General features: G+C 40.3%; 1 protein-coding gene across 1 annotated transcript in view; it reads right to left on the bottom strand.

Annotated features, from left to right (window-relative positions):
- The window catches only part of tshz2 (teashirt zinc finger homeobox 2), a 51,427-nt gene extending 24,303 nt beyond the window's left edge, over positions 1–27,124 (bottom strand). The window contains exon 1 of the mRNA XM_077612161.1: positions 26,504–27,124. Within this exon, the coding sequence (XP_077468287.1) occupies positions 26,504–26,543 (40 nt within the window). The 5' untranslated portion in view covers positions 26,544–27,124. The remainder of the gene's footprint in view (positions 1–26,503) is intronic.
- Between the last annotated feature and the right edge of the window lie 445 nt (positions 27,125–27,569).

Raw genomic sequence — 27,569 nt, 5'->3', positions numbered from 1 at the left:
GGCCCGCAGGCCGACTCACAATGTCTTGCAGGACTTTCTGTCCGAAATCCTAACCCCTCCCTTCTCTCCCCCACTACTGACGCTTCTGCCGGGACCACCCTGCTGACCGGGTTGCGCCACATGACAGGATGCTGCTGCTCAGAGCTCAGAGCCGTCGCATTGTTTTTCTTGGAGGACGCTGAAAGCAAATCGCAGTTAAAGGGCCGCAGCGCTCGCAGTAAAAAACAAAAGCCGCACACTCATTCATCAAAGTCCAAAAATACCCCCAACAGCCGACAACCCACCCACTCCCCTCAAGGCCCAGTGCACCTCCCACTCTGGGCTTTAACTAGGGCTCCAAATATTTCCAGAAATGACTAATGATACTTATATCTGTGGCCTGTGCCGAATCAATAAGCATTCAGAACAACAATCCATCTTGGGACGTATCGACAGATGTGGCTCAACATCTGCGAGATGCGCTTGGAGGTTTGAATGCGGTGGGCGGGGCCAAGTAGAAGTTACCCCAAAAATGCTTCCATTAAATAAAGGATGGGGGTGGATTCAACCACTGAGAAGAAAGATACGAGTTAGTCCGACAAGAACAATTCGCTATGTGTACATGACCCCCTTATTAAAACCAAACAAAAATGCTAAGCTACATCCCCCACTTCGAAACCACAAAAGCAGCTGACAGATCGCACTTCAGGGCAGCTTTAGCTCCAGCTCCCCTTGAGGGCCCATGATGGATGACTCCCGCAGCCACCTCCATCCTTTTTCTATTCCAATTTGACTAGTCACAGGTAAATCTCAAAACTGCGCTCACGTTCAAGTGTTCTGTTCTGACTTAAAAATACAAATAAATCAAAAGCAGATTCCAACGGAGTCAAAGGAAGCCATCCTGAAAATAAGGGATCTTAAAAAAAGCAAGCCGATGTTGTTTCGGGACATGATGTCATTAGTACGAGAAGAGATGTTCACACCCCTGCTGGTCTGAAGGCGTTGAAGAGCAGTTAGCTTAGCCATCTGGTAGACAATTACGGCAGAACAAACGCACCGCCTCAGCAAATAAACCTTGGCTCATCAATCAACACAATGGCCGCAAGTCGGCCTCGTATTGGCTCTGATTTAATAACCCGATGAACTGTAGTAGTGTCAGCTGGTGAACATTCCTCTAGCATTTTGTGTCCGGGAGCTCCGAATGTAAATATCTCATGGAGAGCATTAAGAGGAGGTATTTTAGGCTGGCTTTTGCCAGAACGGTTTGTATTCACGTACTATTAATAATGACAATTTGACTAAATTTTCTTACACTCAATCAAAAAGTACTACACATTTTTATCCATTGCAGGGGGGTCTCGATGACAAAATGTTAAATCTGAGTTCGAGTCGACTCATTTTGACGATCTGCTGATAAAGAAAAGAAAAAAACAGTTTTTCTTTAAATTTCTCATTATGTACCAGTATTTTTGAAATGTTCACAAATGATGATTTAATATTCTGGGATAAACATTTTATTCTTAAAATTGTAAAAACTATGCATGAATAAATAAAAGTTGAGTTTTTGTTGTTTTATTATTCTTTTTTTAATTATCACTAATACGAAATTAGGAATAAAGAGTAGTACCGATAATATAAAGCATTAAATTGAGAAGATCAATGATTGATGAACTAAATACATTAATAAATACATTTTCGACCATCAAAACAATCAAATCTCCAGTTTTCTGTTGTCGAGTGGTAAGTGCCAAGTAACGTAAAAAACTACGGGAGACTTTGGAAATCAGCACTTTCCAGGAATCTTGACGGTAGTCATCTATATGAAAAAGTTTATTTTTTATGCTGCTTCAAAGGCACCCTGTGCCTGATCATGTCATTGTAGTCATAATACTCGGAGTAAATTATTCTTTTAGTACTGCAACATAGTGTCATTACATAGCATCACCAACCACGTTTCGATTCCAACCACTGTTATTAACGTGGCACCAACCAAACTTGTACCTGTAGTAAGTGCTGGTGCAAGTAAAAAATCAGCAGCTCAATAACTTGCTTTGGAAAAGATGACTGACTCTGAGGTTTTTCCACTTCTTTTTCAGTGTGTAATCATTTTTAGTCGCTTTCTAAGAATGACCTGTTCGCCAGCTGCTAGGCACAGCCTAGTGAAGCGTAGACTTCACGGGCATGGTTACAGACGCACCTGCCTCTGGCTCCCACCTTCTCTCAAGAGGGTCTGGCGGCATTGCACTCCAGGCGAGCCCCAGTGAGAATTCAATAGAGCCAAAGGCCAAGGCTGGTGGTTTGCTTTGCTATTAGTTGGCGCACTCGACTCATGCATGGGTTTCCAAATCAGCACACTTACAAGTTAGTGGCGAGGGGAGCCAATTTTAAGTGGAAAATAAAGCATAAAAAGTAAATGATTTGCCACCTGGAAATCGTGTGCGGTTGATTGGTCGCCGGTCTTTTGGTCGCGGTCTTTTGGTCGCCCGTTGTCGCGGTCCGGGCGACCAAAAGACCGGAGACAAAACAAGGTAAAACAACACGGTCTACGCATCAATAAAAGCCAACAATGGCCATAAGCAGTTTCACTGAGCCGACGTGTGAGTGTAGAAGAGTTTGTACATGCGTTGTCCCTTTAAGAAGCTACATCCGTCAGGGTCTTAACAAGTTCTCCAACAAAAAACAATAAAAGTCCGGGAAATTTGGAGCTTTTCTTTAGCCTAATAATTACTACGGCATTAAGTATGACTAAATAGTAATTCGCAGTTTGTATTTAGGGAATTTGAGCAACGATTTAAATGGTAATTATCAATAACCTTCTGGGCGACCAAAAGACCGGCGACCAATCGACTGTGTACCCCTGGAAATATTATCATCCTTGCATGGGGCAATATTTTCCCCTTGCATTACCAACAGCTACCAGCCATTTCCTAGTGTGTTGAGTATTAGAAAATGCATATTTTTTGTTGTTCTTTTTGCCAATACCTTTGGATTACTTTGTGGTGTGGTAGCCCTAAATTTTTTAAACAAAAATCAATGACATTTTAAAACATGATCTGTGTGTAAAATTGATTCATTAATTAGAAAAATGCTTCACGGAGCTAAGCAAGACCAAGGTCGCATTTCTATATCCCAGCAATCCACGGCTCATGATACTTTGGAGTTCTTTAAACAGCAGATTAACTGCGTGAAAAGTGCCTCTGCTGGTGGCATTTCTGTTACGCATGCCTTTTGGTCTCAAATGCTTCAAGACGCAATTAGCCAACAATCAATTTCGCACAGCCAAAATAATTGTTTCAAGTCAATTAATTGATTATGCCGTTGTCTCTAGGTACTTGCAATAAAAAGTACACAGACTCTTAACAAGCGTTGACCTATGCATGTACAGCGTACTGATTAAACTTGAATTGGAGAAAATTCACACAATTCCAACACAAAACTTACAAAAACCTGTTCAGGTGAAGCCTTCATTTTTAAATCATTTCCTGACCATAGTATTTGTATCTCAGGAGCATTCATGGTAGGAGAAAAAAGGCACACAGTGCTGATGAATGACTCTAATTGTGAAGCCACAATGTCAAGGTTATAAAGGACAGACAAAGTTTAGAGTAACTACAACTTTTTTAAATACTAAACAAAATGGAAGTGTGAGAGCCTATCAGCTTGGTAATCAAAAGAACCCTTCTAAGATAATGTATGTTCTTAATGACAGACAACTCAACACCAAGAACAAAAAGAAAAGTGTTGTAATCTGCTCCAGTATAAATTAGCTATAATTTTAAAAAGCAGATGGAGGTCAAAAGTGACAGACATTCACAACATCGCCCCTCTCTGGTCTTAAGTAGTTTTCTTAATTAACATTTGCCCGATGGTTTTAATTGCAATCACAGACACCCGTGAGAACTGAGTGAGGCTTGTCTGGTAATTGCAGATGTTGAAATGAGATGACGGTGTCGCCATGTTAAGTTAAAATGCAGAACTTAAAAAAAAAGAACCATCGGGAGGAGGAGCTAGGGGAGGATTGCCTGTTAGTGTGGCTGAGGCTGAGTTTCACCTGAACGCAGGTCAGTCTTTGTCAGGAAGAAACAGAGATGTGTTTTTTTGGGTTGTGCTGGCCTGTGGTGGAAGAAAATAAGTAGGCCACCGCCGTGGTCGCCAGTTCTGCTTGGTACACGCGTCACCTGCCAAGTCGTGTTGTCCCGTATGAACTCGGACGTGAGCTGCTCTGGCAACAAGCAAATGTTTTCATTTACCTCAGGGGCATCTGCACTCTGCAGTGGTAGGATCGGGAAGGGTCACACACTCTTGGTTTGGGAAACCACAATGTAAGTAGAACTTTGTGCAAGACAGAGTGGAGATGACCGGCTAAAGCCATCAGGCCGGTAATTGAGGCTAATGCACAAGCACCACAATTAGGTCTATATTTACCAGTGGTGTGCCATCAGCGCCTTCAAGGCCTTCTCTGCTGGCCTAAGAAATATCTGAATCACAGACTGATGTTAATTATATTTTGTCCATGAATACTTATTAAATAATTCCAAATTGTCTGTTAGCTTCCTTTCATTGCTTTCCCCCTGGTTGCACTAATTCCAGATGTGTGTTTTCATATTGAAGCATTTAACCAATCACATTTCAGCCATTATTTGTTGCCAGCGTCCGAAATCGGCCTCAAGGCCTTCACAATCTGTTCTGCAGGCTTTGCTGCATTAAACAAGCGTCAATAAGACTGTTGCTTTAACCAATCAGAATTCGATTTGGTGACACCAAGGCCTTCTCGCAGGCGTAGGGATATGTCATCGCTTTCACCAACTATGATTGGCTAGAACACAAACATTAAAGTAAAAATTGCAAAATGGAGACCAGTAGGCTAAGTAGCCATTGGTTAACATAACGATTGGTCAGATAACTATACTAAAACTGTTCGCGATCCAAAATTGATTAGCAGTGCTCGTCCCAAGTGTGCCGGGCAGTGGTAGCATGACAGGCACAGATTTTTTTTGGGGGGGGGGCACCTTAAAAAAAGGAGTTTTCAAGATATGTCACTCAATTAGAACACTATGGGCTTAGGAATCTGTTTTTGGAGGACACGTTAAAGTTTCACGCATTTATTTGCTGCCATCACAGCTGAGTCGTTGGCGACAGCTTGTCATCAGTCGACTGCTTTGATCAGCCGACTCAAAAAAAAATGCAGGGGGTTGGGAAGAGTAACCATTGCTGACAAGTGAAAAGAGAAACCCAAACGGTACACAAAATGTTTATAAAGCACAATTTGAAACACCAAAAGAAGCAGAAAAGTGTTGATAAAAGCCAGACAAGGATATGACAAAAACAGTGCTAATCAACTAACCACGGAACCTTGCAATTGACAACAACTTGGGAAGGATTCAGGAGGACAAATCAAAGTTTAACTGTTCATTTCAAATCCGAAAATTGTATCTTTGAGACCATTAACAACGCAGCTAGTCGACACAGCAAAGTGAGGAGTTACTCATATCCTGCCTCCGTTTAATGATTCACCATGAAGAGCATCCACTTGCTTCCAAGAGGGTTCAAATCCCTTTTCCCACAGCCTCTTTCAGTCGGCATGATAAATGACACACGTCATTCCACTGCTGCCAAACAGTACAGAGGGGAATTGTACTGATATATGATTCACAAGAACAGGAAATAAACTCGGCCCTTCAGTGCAGTATTCCCGCTCGCCAAGTAGAACGGACCTGGACAGCGTCAAACTCTTGGGGAAGAAGCAGTAGGGAGGGAGGCGTGCGGGTTCGGTCCTCCTCAAGACCAAAAAGGGAATAAACGGCAGGTCCAAAATACTTCTAACCACTGATGAAAGACACACAAGTCTCGAAAATAAAACAAAAGCAAGGTAGGGGGGAGGGTTGGTTGAAAAAAAACAAAAAACAAGATCTTGCAACCTCCATCTGCCCCCAATTAGACTGCTGTGAGCAGGGCTAATTAGCGAGTCATTGATTTGAGAAAGAACTCGCACGGATCCAATGTGACCATAGACATTTCTTTGAAACTAAATGTGCTAATTATAGACTATGTTTCTTAATGTCCAAATCTGGGGTGACCTTTAGCAGTGCTTGACTAGCGTCCCAAACGGAAAAACATAAATGGCATGAAGAATACCGTTATATTTATATAGTTTGGCTTAATTGGTTTCAAAGCACAGTTTATGAGAAAATGACTCCAGCAGGAAAAAAAACTTTCCATTATGTAAATATCATTACAATCAAGTTACTTTAATACATATTCCGTACTGCGCATCCTCAAAGGATTACCGGGATTGCAGGGGCCTATCCCAGCTGACTTCGGGAAAAAGGGAAGCTACATCCTAGACTGGTCACCCGTAGGGCACACAGAGAGACAGACGACCATTCGCACTCACAATCATACCACCAGCAGCGAGAATCGAGCCCGAAACTCTCCGCAACAAAGTCAGGCAAGTTAACCCCTCCATCATCAGGCGGTTTTACTTAAATACAGATTGAGAATTATTACTGCATGTTATAGGCAGTATCGCCTTTTTTGTCTGCCAACTAAGCTGCCAAAATTAATCAACCACTGCATGTGATTAATCTCAATCAAACATATTGAAAGCAGCAATATATGTACATATATATGTACATATATTGCTGCTTTCAATATGTTTGATATTGAGAATATGTCCAGTGCCCAGTAACCGCTAAAAACGTCAGAAAAATTACAACCAAGATAGCTCTTAATCAGACAGGATTATTTTTTTTAAACAAATGTATTTTAGGAAAAACTAACATTTTACAGTTGCCAACATTAATTAGAAATAATGGAGAGGCACTGTTTAAGTGCCCACCCCTATCTAGTGTTAAAATTCCCAAAGAATGTTGGCTGTATTCTTTTGCGGGCTATAATGAATGATATTTTCATATTTTCCAGTTTGGACAGCCCTGATTTAAATCATAAAAAAGGAAGTTGCCACACTTCATTTACTTCCGTGGGCCGCACAAGGTGATGCAGCGAGCTAGATCTGGCCCCCCGGATGCCACTTTGACACCAGTGATCTAGAGCACATGTGTCAAAGTGGCGGCCTGGGGGCCAAATCTGGCCCGCCGCATCGTTTTGTGTGGCCCGGGAAAGTAAATCATGTGTGCCGACTTTCTGTTTTAGAATCAAATTAAAATGAAGAGTATAGATGTATATTAAATTTCCTGATTTCCCCCCTTTTAAATCAATAATTGTAATTTTTTAATCATTTTTTTCTGTGTTTTTAGTTCAAAAATCATTTTGTAAAATCAAAAAATATATTTAAAAAAAAGCTAAAATAAACATTGTTTTAGATCTATAAAACAACGGAATATTCAGGGCGTTTAATCCAGTTCTTTTAATCCATTTATAAAAAAAATCTAAATATTATATCTAAAATGGTCCAGCCCACATGAAATCGAGTTGACGTTAACGCGGCCCGCGAACCAACCCGAGTCTGACACCCCTGATCTAGAGTTTACTCATTAAATCGGGTCAATACCCCAAGACCCGGGCAGACGGCACCTCCAACTACATGCCCAAATACAACCACGTCCCATCCCCACCCCCCAACCCCTCGATGCAGCATTCAGCGTGGGGCCATCCCAGCGAGATGTGCCCAGGGCAGCACTCAATCACCCGGACAGCGACATCCTTTAGCCATCACTATCAGAGAGGCCCCTTTTGGAGGGGGGTGGAGGGGAGGGTTGTGTGCTCCTGTGGTAGATATTTATGAGTGGAGTGAACACGCATACGCACACATACACATACACACACTTGATGATATACTGTGTGCTGGAACTGTGTAGTTCATCTCCTCCTCATTTCCAGCCTCTAAGCACACCCCAGTTGTTTGTGGCCCTCTTAGCTTCCCATGTCTCACTCAGGGAATCTAAAGTCACTGACAGGGCCACACTATCAAAGATTGCTTTGTCCAAAGATGTGGATCAAATCACCAAAACTTTGCTGCCGGTTTTACTAAAGACATTTTAAGTGATGGATGGCTATATTCTAAAAGAGGAGGGTTTTCTATTGTTTCCCGGTTAGGATGTGAGGTGAGCTTTACACGACAAGGTTTTTGACTGAAAATGAGTACAAACACTTTCATTTCTGCTTATTCTTCTGCACTTTGAAGCTTAAAATGTGTCTTCCAAACCAAACGACAATCATGGCCTATATTGTTGTTTTTGTGTTTAGAGGACGTTCTTCAAGTTTGTAAATTTGATTGTAAACACAAACTGCAATGTGTACATTACATCTGAAACACATTGTCCAAATAAGTGACATGGCCTGCTACATCTTTTGCATTAAGTGATCATATGTTTGCATTTTTTCCGGACACAAGGAATTTAAATGCCTCAAGGCAGACATGTAATTAGATTAGGTTAGATAACTTTATTCATCTTGTATTGGAGTTGCACCTGAATGTAACACAAAACGATTGTTTGTTGAAGCGCAACACAAATTTACAAAGCAAAAACACTGCGGTTTAGTTGGTTAGCCGTGTTTTTGCCACCTGACTCCTGTGAACATGTAAGAAATTTCAAGTTCCTTAAGCTGCACCAATATGTTGTCAGTCTCCCTCGTTCCGTTGTCATAAATAAATGACATTGAGGAGCATTTCTTACTCTAGCACACTTGCCAGTGACTAAGGCTAAAGCCCTTCCTTTGTCATTCACGACCCTTCAAAGTGGGTCAATGATGACCAGACTTAGAGCTGAGTGGCAATGTGCCCATAAATCCTTCTCGCCACCTCCAGTTTGCTCCAGAAGATAACCATACGTTCAACCAGCTCTTCTCTAATTAAAAAATATGTTTGGCTTGCTTGCTTGCTTATGGAACTCAGGAAGAAATATCACATCTTCTCCTGAGATGCACCAATAGAAACATGATTCAATGTTGTCACACTCATCCTGAAAATAATAATTCCTTGGGGTGTAAAACAGGATAACACCAGTGGTTCAAATCTTGACTGGAAAATCCTTTATGGATTGTCTATGACACATGTGTCAAAGTGGCGGCCCGGGGGCCAAATCTGGCCCGCCGCATCATTTTGTGTGGCCCGGGAAACTAAATCATGAGTGTCGACTTTCTGTTTTAGGATCAACTTAAAATGAAGAGTATAGATGTATATTAAATTTCCTGATTTCCCCCTTTTAAATCAATAATTGTAATTTTTAATCATTTTTTCTGTGTTTTTAGTTCAAAAATCATTTTGTAAAATCTAAAAATATATTTAAAAAAGCTAAAATAAACATTGTTTTAAATCTATAAAAAAACTGAATATTAAAGGATTTTAATCCAGTTCTTTTAATCCATTTATTAAAAAAATATCTAAATATTATATCTAAAATGGTGCGGCCCACATGAAATCGAGTTGACGTTAACGCGGCCCACGAACCAACCCTGACACCCCTGGTCTATGATATCAATTCTTTTTTTTATTTTTGTCTCCTTTGTATCTGTTTTGGGGCGATCCCACTGCCTTTTCCTCTAATTAGCAGATTTGCATGTTTTCCCTGCCAGATGTAACTGCATTGTTTTCAAGTTCTGACCATCTGATGAGTCACCTCAACTATACATGTTTACAGTTAGCTGGATAGTGTCCCAGAGCAATTTTTAAAAGTTTTTACTTGCCATTTATAGAATTGGTTTTCCACTTTCAAACCGTGAGACTCCATATTATTTTGAAACACATTATAAAGCTGTGTCATGTTTTAACTGGAAGCAAATTCTGTGTGTTGCGTGATATGACATGTCGATAATCAGTCAAAATGAATCATATTCTCTCCAACGTTAAACCTATTCGATGTTATAGTCACAAATCTTTATGTACTCTATGTGGTAACCAGATAGTTGGGTGGTGTCAGTGATTTTATAGCTATGATGTCGAATACAAAGAACAATATTCCCTTTAGAAATGATAATGGGAACAAACCGAGAAACAACTGGTTATCATACAATAAGATAAAATGAAATGAGTTCATCCCTACAAAGTAAGGAGCAAATCTCCTGTCCTGTGCTATCACATGAATCTGGAAGATGACACTCAAGATTGTCGACGTTGATATCGTTATTTATTTTGTGCTGTGATGGTCATTTCAACTACAACACAAGCCACGAGAACAGTCAGCAAACACTACTTGGTTTCTTTACTGTGTGCTCACCCACATTTTATGAGCCATTTGTTAAAAATCAGTGTGTCCCCTCCGGTTCAGAAAACAAACTAGTACTACACACAACATGTTTCCTTTTTCAGGCTCCTAACATTTGAAAATGTGAACCTCCAAAAGCTTACTGCACAAAAGGATAATGCTGTTATCACATGTGGCCCAGATTCACATGCCAACAATAGACACACAAGGTTCCGAGGGACATAAATCTGTGCGAGACACCCCTAAAGCCACCAGGCAGCCGCATTCCGTTTAGCTCACTATAGCACAGCTCCAGTTTGAGAACGTTGCTCTTTCTAGTTCTGCCCTTTTGGTCTGCTAAAACTTCATGATGATGCTATAAAAAAAGAAAAATGTGCATGTGAGCCTTTCCCTCACAGTGATGTGGATTATTTCTTTTCATACGGCTCAAAACAGAAACAAAATAAATCGACTGGCCATGTATAGATAAGAGTAGTGAGATGTCAATCATAGTTGCCTGTTCAAAAACCCTCCGCTGTACACGCCTCTAATTACATTCCAGCTTTTTATCCGGCATGAGGTGGAGATGATCCACACCCCGGGCAAGGCCTTCCCTTTGTGTACTTAGGTGTTTGGCGTTGCCGTGACTACTGCGAACATATCCACACCTTGGCTAGCGTGGTGGCGGGCGGGCGGAGCAGAGCGAATAGGCTAACTGAGGTTCGTCATCAAACACTAGCGATAATTAGAGAGCTGAGTTACGGCCATATGTTATTTTGATGAACATTCACTTCCCGTCTAGGCTGAAAGAGTAAACATCCACCCACAAGTATAATCACAGTGCAGTTATCTCTCTCTGTGATATCACCCCGCCCTCGTGACTTGACACTGAATGCCATATTTATTTTATGGGGAGGTGGTGGTAGATGTCTGGGAAGAGACAGGCAGAGGAAGCAGTCATGTGCACAAGACAATGGGCCAACTTGACTACAATAACAGTGTTTATGAACGGAGCGCTCGCATGCTGTGCGGAGCTGATCTGAAAAGTAACCTTCTATTTTCCTCTTGACGGCAGCTGACACAGCTTGTGTTTTAGCGGGAGCTCTTGAGGTTTTGCCACCGATTGAAATGGGGGCGACCTATGGCAGGAAATAAGAGGGGCGGGGGCGGGAGCCAAGGCGGCTTTTCATCATTTCAGCCAAATCAGAGAAGGAAATGAATATGGATGTCCTCGGGCCGTTGAGGGGCTGATGAGGTCCCTCAAGGAAATGACTGGACAGCACGGCAACTTCTGCCTGGGTCATTGCCAAATTTACACAAGATACAGTGGGTTTTGAAAAGGGGCCACAAAAAAGAATTTGGAAAATATATACAGTGGTACCTCGACATACGATCTTAATCCGTTCCGGGACTGAGCTCGTATGTCGAGCTTCTTGTAACTCGAGCGAACATTTCCCATTGAAATGAACTAAAAACAAATTATTTCGTTCCAACCCTGTGAAAAAACACCAAAAACAGGATATTGGATTGGAAAAAAATGTTTATGTCTTCTAATTCGCCATCTATTAACAAAGTAACACATTACTAGTGGTTTGATAGTAATAAAATGTGTTTAATAGTATATTAAAATTGGGCGGATTTCGCGGACGGTACAGAGAGGAACAGAAAGAGAGGGGAGAGGGGGTGGGGGCATCTTTCCACGATAACGCACTCGTAACGGAACAAACTAATTTAAATTAACTTAAATTAATATATACAGACAAACTCAAACATACGTTTAATGTAACTTTACACAAAACTGAATTATAATTTTATTTTATTTATTTTTTACCTTCGTTCTGGCCGGGTTAGCTGTTTGCCACAGCTCCACCTTCACGTTCGCTATCGATGGGCTGTTTGCTGTTGTATTCCCTTCAAAATATTACAAAAATGATGCACACAAATGTCCTCACAATAGGATAACGCACGACCACTTGCCAACGAGAAGAAGTCTTGAATAAGCGATCGCGGGAGCTAACAGGCTAAAGAAGGAAAAACAGAAAATGCAACAGCTCAGCCTACCCACGTATTGATTATGGGTAATGAAGTTTTATTCTGAGAAAGGGTTCCCTTGGCTATCGATGTTGTGTGCACGAGTATACTTCATTACCCAGAAAGCCCTCATTTTGCCCGCGCATGCGCGTTGTGCGTTTTCTGGTCCATGCGTAGGAGAAACTCGTTCAGCGCTCGTAGATATCTGTTATACACGAAAGAGATGCGGCAAAAAAAGACAGTGCGCTACAATGATAAACAGCCTCTCATGTCATGGCCATCTGGCTTTCTCGCATCTCGAAATTTTTCTCGTATCTAGGGCGAATTATTTAATCAACTTTTTCATCGTCTCTCGAGCATCTCGTAGGTAGAGCTGCTCGTAGGTCGAGGTACCACTGTAGTTTTAACAAGTTCATAACTAGTAGGTTTTTAAACGGGGCTGCGTTCACTTTAATGGGGAAGTGGTTTTAGAGTAAAACACATAAAAGAAAATACTGCATTTTGATTATTCAAATTATATATGAATTTGCATCAAAATGCAATCATTTATTTAATTTTACCAATACAATACAAAGTCAAAATGACAAGACTATTTTGTACCTTTGTTTTCCATCAAGCCTAATGAAAACATAAATAGATTTACAAACACTGTCTGTGTACTAGTATCTACCGCATGATTACAAAACAACCTTGGATAGGTTTGTCAGAGATCTGCTTTTTCACTTGGTGATATATTAATTCTAGAGGTGAGATTTGGGGGAAAAAATCAAGGTAAAAATAGAAAAAAAAGCCGCGTCAAAGCTTCCTAAGATCTGGAAAAGGCCTCTGCCTTTGCTCAATTGCTCAACGTAGCGAATAGCGGCAATGACATCAGCTGCCGCACCCACGGGAAGCGTGCGCGTGACGTGTCAGCACGGTTCCCACCAGCGGCCGTTGCTCTACGCCAGACATGCGAGCCGCTTCCCGTACAAAGACCTCCCTGTCTAATATTAATCATGTGGGGATAAAGTTGTAAATCCTACTTGCATTAATGTCTACGAGGGGTGTGGCTTTAATCAGCTGTAAGTGTCTTAGAATGTCAAAGTGACAAACTTGCTTTTTTTCCCCCCTGATACCAACTGAGCTTGCAAAAAAAGTATCAGGGAAAGATTTGATGCATTTTACCAAACCAGAGCAGATTCATGGAATACTGCCAATCTAAAGCAAGCACAATAAAAAATAATAATAATAATGAGTTTCCTCCGCATTCATTTTCTCTTCTAAATGGCACCATTTTTCATGGAGTTATTAGTGCGACAGTCAATTCCAAATGCTTGTATTATCAAACTCAAATCACACGAGGAGCACATTTGTCATCTGGCTGAGATTAAACAACGTTATGGTATGCAAAAATATCATATATGAAATGAATAAAAGTTCAACAATCATGATAGCTAGACTTGCAGGGAAGGTCTTAACAAAATAATTCATGCTCACATTCGCAAATATGGCCAATTCAGGGTTTTTAATAACTAATTAACAACTAACACTACTGTAATGTATTATAATCATGGCTAACCTATAATTATTAAAAAAAAAACATAAATTAACCTTAAATTCATGCATTTTTCAACATCAGATGCAACCCTTAGAAATTCCAATTGACTCCAATAAATGATACGACTCCCTAAGCTTGACGATATTTCAGGACGTCCCGCGGGCGCGGCGGCCCGACAGACTCGTCAGCCGCTGTTGTTGCTTCTCTTAATCAAGTTGTGAGCACAACACAATTATTCCACATCCATCACGGACACTGAAGCTGTCACCGCTGTTTAATGAGTATCAATTAAGTCGTTTCAACTGACTCGCTCAGCACGTTGAGAAGACACAAGCGGACGACCTCCAAACACAAAAGACCTTCAGGCACAATGATCTTAATGCGACAATATGTCGTCATTTTGGCTTGAAATAACGGCTTCATTTGAATGTTTGTGAAGAGAAAAACAACAACTACAGCACTCTCCCTACTCTTTGAAATTGAAAAATAACTGGATACAATTAGATGGTAAGTAGAGGGTTTAAGTCGATGGTTACTATGTAATGTTAAAAACTAAAATGATCACTTAAGAGTTAGCCTTAACCTGAGGCATCACAACAAAACAGGTACAGTTTTACCTCGACCTGCGATCAGCTCTACCTACGACATGCTCGAGGTACGATGAAAATTTCAATCGAATAATTCGCCCAAGATACGATCAAAATTTCGAGATGCGACCAAGCCAGGTGGCCATGACATGAGAGGCTGCTTATCATTGTAGCGCACTGTCTTTTTTTGCCGCATCTCTTTCGTGTATAACAGATATCTACGAGGACTGAACGATTTATTCAGACTAGTTTCTCCTACGCATTGACCAGGAAACGCACAACGCGCATGCGTGGGCAAAAAGAGGGCTTTCTGGGTAATGAAATATACTCGTGCACACAACACCGACAAGGCAATGGCACCCTTTCTCAGAATAAACCTTCATTACCCACAATCAATACGTGGGTAGGCTGTTATTCCTTCCTTAGCCTGTTAGCTCCCGCGATCGCTCATTCAAGACTACTTCTCGTTGGCAAGTGGTCGTGCGTTATCCTATTGTGAGGACATTTGTGTGCATCATTTTCGGAATATTTTGAAGGGAATACAACAGCAAACAGCCCATCAATAGCGAACGTGAGGGTGAAGGCGTGGCAAACAGCTAACCCGGCCAGAACGAAGGTAAAAAAAATTAAAACAAAATTAGAATTCAGTTTTGTGTAAAGTTACATTAAACGTATGTTTGAGTGTGTCTGTATATATTAATCCAAGTTCATTTAAATTTGTTTGTTCGGTTACGAGTGTGTTGCTCCACCCCGAATACCCCCCGCCTCCGGGTATGTCGCTGTCTCTACCCTCCGCGAAATGCGTCTAATTTTACTTCTATTAAACACATTTTATTACTATTAAACCATTATTTATGTGTTACTTTGTTAATAGATGGCGAATTAGAAGAAATAAACTATTTTTTCCAATCCAATATCCTGTTTTTGGTGTTTTTTCAGAGGGTTGGAACCAATTAATTTGTTTTCAATTCATTTCAATGGGAAACGTCCGCTCGAGTTATGAAAAGCTCGACATACGATCTCTCTGAAAGGCTGAAAAGATGGCAAAACAATAAGAAAAATGTGCATACTACAAACACAATGTGCCAGGAATCTGCCGCAGAAGGCCAGTTCTTAGCAGATGGATTGCATATTTAGGGCTCAAAGTTATTGTTTGGTTTTGTTTGATTTTATAGAAACAACTGAATGAGTAATGGAATGATGGAAATGAGCATTTACAAATAAAGAGGAATTAAAGACTTCAGTTCTAGTTAGGTTAAAAAGACTAAATGCAAATAAGTACTGTACTGTGTCAAGTTAAATGTTTTCAAGTTGTGCTTTCCATCAAGTAGGCAAAAAGCAATACACGACAAAATGAGTATTTTGCAATGAAGATCCACACTGTTTGAACTAGAAATACGTTAATTGCCTTCTGCTTAAGATGGAGAAGTACAGCTAAAATTGTGTCTTTTGCTATGAAATACTGTCATTCTTACCCACAGTGGGCATTAAATTTAGAGTTGTCTCTGTAACTCGGTAGACAGCTAACGATGATTTGATTAAACTTGGGCCGTCAGTCAATAAAGTCCATTTTAGACTTGATTTAATCTGTTTTTCAAAGCTTCTGTTCTTACTTTCTTGTTGGCATCTGGGTCTGTCATTCAGACAAACACATTCACAGCGAGCTTCTTAAAAGAAGCTATGCAGAATATAATGGTACTCGGACATTTGTCGAAAGACGTTTGATCTGAGACTGTTGAAACCAGCTCTCAAAATTATAATCATGAGAGAGAGTGAGTTTAATATCTAAATATCTAATATCAAAATATCAACAGTAAACTCTCTGTCATAATTTGACAGCGAGCGAACCCGGCGACCAAAAGTCCGTTCTACCAAACGTCCGTTCTACCAAACGTCCGTTCTACCAAACGGACGTTCTACCAAACGTCCGTTCTACCAAACGTCCGTTCTACCAAACGTCCGGTCGACCAAACGTCCGGTCGACCAAACGTCCGGGGACCAAACGTCCGGGGACCAAACGTCTTTCGACGAAACGTCCGGTCACGGAATATAATTGCGACTATCCATGGAATTACAGGTGACTGGGAATACACACACATAGATCAACTGGTTTAAAATGCACAAATCGACACCTTTAGACTTAGCAAGATGATGCGTCTTCGTTAAGGTATGAAAAGCTATTATTAGAATGTATGCTATTGGTTTTAAATTTTTTATTTTCAGTATCTACCCTCTTTGGATTGTTGTGTTTTTCTTTCGACAAATGAATGTTATTTTAGGGAGGCTAAATACGGCCAAAAGACATGTCGCTAAATTCCTTTCTTGTGCTTTTGTTTTTGCTTCCGCTCTTGCGACTCTGCGTATTATTATTACATTACACTGTTCACTTAATATATCAGCTTGTTTTATGACCGCACACAAAAGATAAAAAGTTGAAATATTTAGCGGCACGACCAAGTGCATCCAAAAGACGCCAACAAGGGCTAGTTACCAAATCTCATCAGTGATGCACAAGACCTCGGTTTGACCTGCGCTGGGAGATGGAATATAGCGGTCCAGCAAGGTCAACGATGGCAGCTGAGCATTGACTTGATTCATCAAATTAGATGGTGCGTAATTGCCCCACATGACGACTCATAAAACACGGGGCACATAAAGCTGTCGGGGCGCCATCAAGCTGGCGGTAAACGAAGTTACCAAAGGTGCAAAGTTCAGCACTTCATACAGTGCCGCGGGAACGTGTCTGGCAACACGTCGTCTGATCACATGCTCGCCGTTACCAAGGGGCTTTGGGCAAAGCATCCTTAAGAGCCTGAAGCCAATGTTTTAAGACATATGTGTCAAAGTGGCGGCCTGGGGGCCAAATCTGGCCCGCCGCATCATTTTGTGTGGCCCGGGACAGTAAATGATGAGTGTCGACTTTATGTTTTAGGATCAAATTAAAATGAAGAGTATGGATGTATATTAAATTTCCTGATTTTACCCCTTTTAAATCAATAATTGAAATTTTTAAATCATTTTTTCTGTGTTTTTAGTTCAAAAATCATTTGGTAAAATCTAAAAATATATTTTAAAAAAAGCTAAAATAAACATTGTTTTAGATCTATTAAAAAACTGAATATTCAGGGCTATTAATCCAGTTCTTTTAATTCATTTATATAAAAAAAATATCTAAATATTATATCTAAAATGGTCCGGCCTATGTGAAATCGAGTTGACGTTAAAGCGGCCCGCGAACCAACCCGAGTCTGACACCCCTGTTTTAAGACAAGGGAGATGCTTTCGGCCAGTGTTTCCCAAAATATGAAAACAATTCTCAAAAGCTCCCCTCCAGCTGAAAACCGTCTCATTTAACTATATCACTTATATTAACAATATAAACTCGTTCCCATCGCCAAATATCAAATAAACCCTAAATACTATTCCAAAATTGAATTTTTTAATGTCTGAACCCAAACAATTGGTTCACTTGATGTAAAAATAAGTCATGTAACATTTTTAATCTCATAATTTAATGACTTTTACTCCACAATATTACAATGTATGACTTCCCGAGCGTCATAAATAGCATTGAATGCAATGAAATTTCCCGAATACGGGATGAATTAAAGTTATCCAATCCAATTGTGTAGATTTCATATTTGGTAGGGACTGACTTAATAATAACAGTAATAGTTAAATAGACATGAGCATAATGTTGATGAGATGCCTGCTGAACAATAATTCATATTTTTTGAAAATTTCACTAGAGGACACTGCCAGTCATTAAACTCAGAACGAACACTGAAAATTGAAAGCACATTTTACAATAAGCACCATATTTCAAGTTGACTTAAACAGTATTTCTTGCTTTGTCATATAGTTTATAATATCAAAATATGTTGTCAATTCTTAACACCCAGTCAAGTAACGAATTTGTTTTTTCTACTCACGAAGAATCAAGTATGGTGTCGTACACGTACACGTATTGTAACGCTGATTTTTCTTTGCAATTACGTACTACCAAGCTCTATTAGAATTAGCACTAATGTTGTCATCTCTCCTGCCATCATGAGCAGTCAAAGGTTAATTTGCATAATTCATCAGAATTACAACTCATTAAGAGTTTGATAAGAAGCAGATAAGATACCTTAAGATGGATGTTTTTTACTGCTATTATTTAGAGCATGTATTTCCATGTAGGATATTTAATAAAAAAAATATAGTAATTATCTGACCCATGGGAAGGCTGTTTCTAAATGATTTTCATTTACAACAAAATGGGATCTGGAGTAGAAAAATAAATAGAAAGTCAAATAGAGAAATTCGGGGATAATAAAACATAAATAATAAAAAGATTTCACTCGGTGAAAATGTTCAAAAAGGACGTGGTAGATCACCTGGTACTTCATTATCAAAAAATCGGCAAGCATACAAAAACTTCAACAAGAAATCGGAAATTATCACAAAAACTATTCACTGGGAATCCCCATTTTAGGCCTATACGTATAAAATAAACATTCCCTTTTGTTAATTCCATACCCATTTTTAATAGTCATTTGGCTATCTTGGCAAACAGCGGTCGGTCTATTTGCTCTTGAGCTAAATTTGATTCAGCACTTGAAAAAAGTACTCTGTGACTCAAAGACAAATTTATCTAGGCATTTTCAAGATAAAAATAGGTTGATTTATTTGGAAGATTTAGTGAATCGTTGGAGAATTGAGAAGTTGCTTGCAGTCAGAATCAGCTGTCGGTTTGCATTTTGGATCTTATTGCAGATGCATTGGCAGTGGACGGCATCAGACTGCACTTCTGGGATGTGATAATGGACATGCAGCTTGCGTCTGGGAGGAATCCAAGAATGACTAATCAATAGGAATTATAATAATAATTCAGGTTTTGATATTAATAAATCAATCTGTGTTAATGACACTAACTGAGAACGAATGTTTCAATTTCTCAGCGATGTCGACGCAAAATGGTCAAAATCCAATAGAATGGTGAAACTGGACTATTTTTGATTTTCAAAGTGCTGCGAGATAAAAGCAGAACATAATTCATTTGTAATTTGCCTCCATATGGCCAACAAGCCCCTCCCCCAACTTCCCACCTCCCGATAGAACACATGTAGGTCAACAAGTACAAGAGGAAGGTCTAAATCTCTGCTTGAAAAAGACGGAGATGACGTGCGACACAAAGTATAAATTACAAGACGAAAGCTCTGGAAGAATGTGCGTCGTAAAAGTAATACAAGGCACACGAGGAAGTGTTCGTTTCAGAGCAAGAAACATAAAACACACAACCCCACCAGCACTTTGTAATCGATAGCAGGGTCCCCTTTGCCATTGTATCATTCTCGTTTTATTTTTTTGGTTGGTTTATAGTTTTTTCTGCATTGAACTCACAAACTTGTTTTCAGACCTAATGAGAAATAAGTGAAAAATAGACACCGCTAAAAGAAATTGTCTAGTTTGTGCATGGTATATACAATACATGAATCAAATGGTGTCATTTGCCCGGAAACTAGCGCACGCCTCAAGAGGGATGGCGAGGTAAATGAACGCTAATGCCGGCACGGGGACAGATGGACATTTTCTTATGTCTTGGAGAGTTTTCCTGATTTTTCAGCTGATCAATCCATATGTACAAATACCTGTACGTACATTTTCTGTACAGATATTCCTTTACAGTGCGAGAAACCACATTTGGTGACATAAGATGATAATAATACCAAATGCTTACATTGAGTAACTAGCATTATGTGGTTTTTCAAAGCTAATAAACAGCAATGATATACTGCTTAAAGTTACAATTTTGAACTTCCAGGTCTCTCAATGAGTGCAGGGGTCAAAAGGTCATGAGAAAAGGTGTTCTGATTTTTTTTACTACTGCAAAAATTACTCACCACTCACCAAAGGAATGTTAACATATTTTACAAAACTACAGACCGAGTGAAATCCCGCAATTCATATAAACACAATGTAAAAATCTGTAAATCTATTTTTTTTAAATTCTGTTTATCCATTTCATACACACTAAATGCGACCTTTACATACATTTATACAGAAAATGAGAACATCTGTCCATCCATTCAGATCCAGATCATGTAAACATCCACCCATCCACACATACAAACATCTGTCTGTCCGTTTACAATACAACATAAACATTTTTTCTGTCAATTTACATACAGATTAATGTCAACATCTGTTCACATACACACCTGAATATAGATAGTATGTAAGTCCATAAGTTGCACACTCATAATGTAAATATAGTTTTTCCACGAATATAAATAAAGCCTGAGAGGTATTTATCCATTTACATACTCTCACATACAGATTCAATGTATATGATTCAGTAAATATCTGTTGACATAATGTACATAACTAGTATTTATATACTGTCGAAAAAAATTATGTCCATTATTCACACGATATAAGCATTTGTGTCCGTGTGCATTTAGTATGTCCGCAATCTACCTGTCCACTCGCACATAATGGAAACATCCAGTCACGCAAAGGACTCTCGCTTCTCATCATGTAGAAAACAACTCCATTATCCACGTGTGCACGCAAAGTAGCAACAGCTAGAGCACACTGCTAGCGTGACCAGACGTTTTGTCGAAAGACGTTTGTTCCCTGGACGTTTGGTCCCTGAACGTTTGGTCTACCAGACGTTTGGTAGAACGGACGGGCCGTCGACCGGACGTTTGGTCGCCGGGTTCGCTCGCTGTCAAATTATGAGAGAGAGAGACAGTTTACTGTTGAAAGCGAGCAACCAGGCAATCTCTTGCTCTCAAAATTATAATCATGAGAGAGAGAGTCCGTTCTACCAAACGTCCGGTCGACCAAACGTCCGGGGACCAAACGTCCGGGGACCAAACGTCCGGGGACCAAACGTCTTTCGACGAAACGTCCGAGTCCCCACTGCTAGCGGCACCTGCCACCATCTCACCTGACTTCAAATTTCTCCACGTGTTTTTACAGTAAAAAGTCGCTGATGAAGAGGAAGTTCATTACGGGAAATCTCTACGGGTGGAGAGCCGAAAACTGCGAACGCTGCAGCGAAGTGTGCGGCGCTCAGGAGACTGCATTTGATCAAAACATTTGTTGACGCAACCTCGTCGCGGAGAAAAAGATTTAATGCTCGCTAATGATTGCATCACTATGCAACTTCCTAGACCTGGAGCCAAACTTTAGTCTTCCCCCAACACACGCTAAAGTTTTGCTCGTATTATCGTCAAAATAAATCGAAATGGCATTTTTGCTTATAAAACAAAGTTTTTTTTGTTTTTGTTTTTTGCGATGGTCGCTCCTATTCTAAGAGTAAGCATTTTATGCTCTCGAATCAACACACGAGACGTCATCAGATTTTAGGTATCACAACGCTATGCTTGGTACTCCAACGGAAGGATAACAAAATGTAGCGCAATTTATTTTAGATCAGTAAATATAGGTCACACGCATTGCTGTTTGTTTATTGGCTGGATAACGCATTAATTGCTTTCCTCCAAACTTTGGGAACTAGGCCAAAGTTAGAAGCCATTAATTTTGCGGGCTGAATACTTTTCGAATTTAAAATCTAATTTAGCGTATTACTGGAATACTAGTCTCACTTTTTTCATCATTTGGCTGAACCTGCAACTGGAACTCAAGTGCGACTTATATATGTATTTTCCGTGTTTTGAGGCTATTGAAATCTGGAAAACTGTTATGCTAACAGGTGCCTATTTACCCTGTTGTTCTCCATTTCACAATTGTTATTTTGACGTCCGTTTGTTCTTGGTTTCTGATCAAATAAAAAATTGCCCTCCCAAAAATGTGATTTATTTTTTTTCCACTTCCTTGTGCATTGTTTGGCTGGTGCGACTTATCGTCCAAAAAATATGGTAATTTCACTTCCATGTCTTACTGAGTTGAAAAGTCAGGTTGTCAAGGAAAGCATCTAGAATAGAGCCCGATATTTAAGTGCTCGAAATTATAACGTTTTAGTAGTTGTGTATACAAATGATCCATTTAGACAAAAAAATATTTCCCAGTTTAAAGAAAAGAAATAAACATGCCTTGTTTTTCCGTTTCAAACCTTTTCCCAACTTGAGTAGATCAACAACATCTGTCGTGATGCTGGGATGTTTTCTGAAGTAACCACTTAGGAGGAATTTCTGCAAGGCCATTCCCACAAGCTGCTGTCAGTCACGAGCTGGCGCTGCAACATTTAATGCCTTTGTCTACTCCCCAATTCATCTTGTTAACAGCAAATTGGGTTACAGGCACAGCGCTATTGTAAAAATTAAAAACAACAACAGCGAAAGGGATCCTCCCACGGGTTGCACAGTAACATATGGCTCCTTTCACTCAAACGTGAACCTTGCGCTATTACGGCACCTTTAAACTGCGTAAACGGACAACGTGACTGATAACGTCTCATAGTAATGCTTTAGGCGCTATTTCCCAAAATGCTTTGAGTTCATTTTTAATGTTCAAAGTTGCCCAGATTTGCACATTCTATCAGCCTTTTTTTTACATTTTTAAAACAAATTCCCAAAATGTTTTAGGTTATGGTCATTTTCAGACTATACCATAAGCAGCTAATTTTCTATGGATTTGATCCCTGCAGGTCTCATACCAATGTTGTGTATATATGTTTTTGTTTTTTTGGAGAGGGTGCAGTCGAGTGTGATTTTTTCTCATTTTATTAAATGAGAAAAAATGACACTGAGTGCGTGAATGGTTGTTTTTCTCCTTGGGCTCTGTGACTGGCTAGCTACTAATTCGGGGTAAACCCTGCCTATTTACTACCCAGGGTTGGTTAGCTGGGAAAAGATCCAGCACCCCCACGACCTCTGTGAGTCTAAACTGCATGGAAGATGAATTAATTCGATCTGTGTTTTCTATGCATCAGTATCTGAAAGCTGTTCTGATTTTTTATTATAAAATAACCCGTCCTCCACCTCCCCCCCGAAGCCCGAATAGATTGACAGACAGAAAATCTGATATATGCATACTCTACATGTATATCCAGTAGTAGAAGCGTGCCCTATACATTGATTATTTGATGCGACACGTGCCGATTTGATAACGACTCGTGAAGGTCCGCAGACGGAATTACTAAGCAAATCATGCATGAATCTACGGCATATGAACCTATTCTAATACATTGTCTGCAGGGATGGAAAATGAATTCAGAATTGTTAGGCCTTTTGGGGTTCTATTGTAGTATTTGGATTATTTCTATATAGTGCTTTCATATTAGATATCAGTATAGTAAGCAGGTGAGCTTAATGTAATGTCCAGTGGGGTTATCTATGATCTGACATTTCCATAGGCACCTATTAATAAATGCTACAATTCCTAGAGGAGAATCTTGACTAGTGGAAAAAAAAGAACTCCAAAAAGAGGGACAGAGCGTCTTTAAGAGCCCCCGCATCGACAATGAACACACTTAAAAATATATTCCTTTGCATCTTGCCTGTGCTTATTTCCATCCTACTTTCTCCTTGTTCCCTCTGCACACATCATTAAACATATTATTATAACATGACTGTCAGCCGCCGTCTCCGCTCGCTCTATTCTTGCTCTGCCAGGTAATCAATTTGTCGTCACTCTCCGTAACCTCAGTAAAGTCATCAAGTGAAATGAGTTACAGCTGCAAAGAGCCTTCAAGAATACTCAAGGAGGAGGGGCACGGAAAAATAAGAAAAATGACAACCGGGGCCGAGAATATTCTGCGGCACCGGCGCAGGTCTTGAAGATGAAATATTAATGCACAATTTGTTTATCTGTGGGCCCACATCTCACAAGCACAAAGCTGTTAATTTTCAAGCAGAGGGGGTTGGGAAAGGGGAGGCGGGGGGCTAGCAGACAAGGGATCAGTCAGTCATGAACTCTTCACAGCCATTAGCGGGCCGACATTTTGATGAAGTATTCCTAATGTAGTGGATAGGAAAGAATGAAAACACTCTGCCTGCCAACTTTTGATTGACCATTAAGCCACTGATGAATGTGCCTGTCAGCCAGGAGACAATTACCTCAACAATGAAGAAACTCTTCTGGAGGGCTTATTTGTACGCTTGCACAGGCCCGACACATTTAGGGAGCATGTAAAAGGATCACTTAGGCACCGTCGAAAAAGTTTGCCCAACCCCCTTCCCAATAATAAAAGCAAGAGCATTTTTTTTTTTTGTAAAGGATGAAATGTGGGAAAAATACTGTGCCTAAAGGAGCAGGGTGACTAGATTTTGAAAATCAAAAAATAGAAAGTCAAAGAAATCGAGTGGTGTGTGTGTGTGTGTGTGTGTGTGTGTGTGTGTGTGTGTGTGTGTGTGTGTGTGTGTGTGTGTGTATGCTGGAGGGAAATAAAGAATTTGACTTTAACGATACCCACAAACACAAATAGTAAAATAACGTGTTCTTTTTCACATCACAAAATTGAATACGAGTCCCAATAGACTCTTTTGACACTAAAAGAAACAACAATGGGAAAAAAACCAAAAGCTTTTCAGGGGAAGTTCAATAAAAAACATATGAAATTCCAATTGTTAAAATGGGGTTGTTTTAATACATTTTTTATGTCTAAATCGCTGTAACAATAAAAATATGTTGTGTAGTTACTGTTTTTTTTACTAAGTCACTAAGCCACTGGGAGACTGATGAGATTTTTAGAACACACACATACTATAGACAAATATATATTTATATATAGTAATGATAAATATAGAATGGGTATATCCTACTAAAACGAGTTCTCTAAACTTACAGGTGCAATGACAATGCCACTTGTCTATATGATGGTTGTCATAACACATGCGGTAATGATGGACACGCCACCAATCAATACTGCTTCTTTTATGATTGACATGCATGAATGGCCAATGACGGTATAAACAATCATGCTTAACTGGGGAACAAATTATGGAGATTGAAGTGTGTGCTCAGTGGTCTGAACACAAATTTATTTTCAAGAACATGTTAGAATTTATTGGAGGAATGAGAGAAACGACAATTACAAATTAATATGTGGGTAAATATTTTTGTACATCTCTCAGCAGGTGCTTTTGTGTACGCGCGAGCCCCCATTTGTGTGTGTGTGTGTGTTTGTGGAAAACTCACTATCTTCCTCACGTAGAAATGCTGCGCTATTATTGGCGGAGAAAATAATCGCCATCTGCTCACAGCATCCGCAGCCATAATAAAGACTGATAACTTCACGCAGCCTAACACGCAAGAAAAAGAAATAGAAGAAGAAGAAAAAACAGACAGGGCATTCTCTGACGGCCTAAAGGTTGAAAGGGATGGGGGCGGAGGCCGCTGATTATGACACCTATTGTAAAGCAAGCTCGGAATCCCTAAAGGCAAAAATGCAAAATTGTAACAGATCCAGATTACAGCCCAGCAAAATGTATTTCTGTCCGGAAGATGACGAAGAGTTCACCGAGAGTTCACACAAGCAGGATACAGCAGCTCATCGTGCAGCCATGAGGGACTTGCAAATTATTTGCTACTAATTCACTTTGAGGCGGAAAGTGTGGATCATTGGAGGTTTACAACTTGATGATGATCCAAATTGGGATTTTTTTTTTGCTTAGAAGGAGCTGGTGAGTGAAATAAACAAATTGAGTTCTTTTTACTTTGATTTAACAAATACCCTATAAGTCTGTATACACATACAGTGCGTTTTATTAGCTACATTTTATTTTCATGTTCTCCCGAAGCTACAACAATGATTCATCGTTTATCTTCACAAGGGTTACGGGGGTGATGGAATCGATTCCAGCTGCAGGAGGCGGGGTATACCCCAGACTGTTTACACCCACCAACAATGAACATGTAAAAAAGATCAATGTAGCAATATTCACATTTAAAGGTAGTATCATTGCATGAGTCATTATAATTAGCTATTGGCTGGTGACCAGTCCAGGGTGCACCCCACCAAACTCCAGCTCATGTGTATACCTGTCAACCTCTGCCGATAACTGCCCTTATAAATGATTATGATTCCCCTTACAAACCCCCCAAAAACCTTACAAACACCGTAGATGACTTTTTCAAAAGTTATTACAGCAGAATAAGAACGCCTGCAAGATACATTTTGTATGAAAACAAGTGCAAAAAGTTTGCAGGGAGGGAGAAAAGGCGTGATGGAGGGGGGAGTGCATGAGCGGAGGTGAGGCGGTGACCATGGTAACAAAGGCAAAACAAGCCTAACAATGTCCCTAATGAAGAAAAAAGAAGAAGAGATTTCTTACCCGCAGCCCGTCGAGGAGCCTGCTGCTTCCTGCGTGGCATGGTGCCGGTGCCGGTCCCTCCGCCGGTGCCGGTACCTCCGCCGGTGGTGGTTCCGCCTCCGCCGGGTGTCTGTTCACGCGCGTGCCCAGGTGCAACCACAATGCGGGCCCGCGCTCGTGCGCGCGCATAGAGAGTGCACACGCGCGCGGAGTGCGTGCTTTCTCTTTTCTTTTTTTTTCTTCGTTGTTGTGTTTTGGATTTGTTTGGATATTTCTTTCCGGATGTCGCTCGTGGCTCTCAAGCAGAATCCAGTTCGCGATGAGACGCGATATATACTAGATTCAAAGAAAAAAAAAAGCTATCAATAAAAAATTAAAATTAAAAAAAAAAGAAATCAAATCGGGGATTCTTCCGTCTTCTAAGCGGGACGGGGCGATCTCCTCTTCTTGTCCATCTGATCGCTGTCCCCCGCGTGTGTGCGAGTCCGGTTCTCCCTCCGTGGACTCTTTGGAGAAGATGGCATGGAGGTGGACGGGGAATACAATTTTTCTTGTTTTTATATATATAAATATATATATGTTTTTTTTTTCGCGGACTGCTGGGTGCCGGGGGGACGCGCAGAGAAGAGAGGCGATGTCAGCGCGGAGACATCCACGCGAGAAACTGAACATTGAAAACTCCTCCCTCCAATCCCAGCCTCCCACCCTCCCTCTCTCCCTCTCTCTGTCTTTTCTCTCCCTCTCTCTCCCTCTCTTCTCTCCCTCCTTCCACCGGGCCGGACCTGACGACGTCGACGACGACGACGATGATGGCAAGGAGACATTTGTGGGAATAGATGAGCAGCAGTTTATTAAAGGAACAGAGACTCCTATATTGTAGTTACTGGTGTCAAATTGTTTTGAAGCCTTTTTTGGGGGCACATTTTTATAGTTGAAATATCTACCTGACATACTGTGCTGAATCTAATCCCTGATTTAAAACTTTTTGCCCCACCCCCTTCTTGCTTTTGCATATTGTAGCTCTACTTAAAACTTCATGAAGATGAAAAAAATGTTTAAACTAATCTTAAGGTTTTGATCACATCTG

Source organism: Stigmatopora argus, chromosome 1, assembly GCF_051989625.1.
Source record: "Stigmatopora argus isolate UIUO_Sarg chromosome 1, RoL_Sarg_1.0, whole genome shotgun sequence".
Lineage (NCBI taxonomy): Eukaryota > Metazoa > Chordata > Actinopteri > Syngnathiformes > Syngnathidae > Stigmatopora > Stigmatopora argus.
The sequence above is the reverse complement of the archived record's forward strand: the minus strand, read 5'-3'. Positions and strand labels throughout refer to the sequence as shown.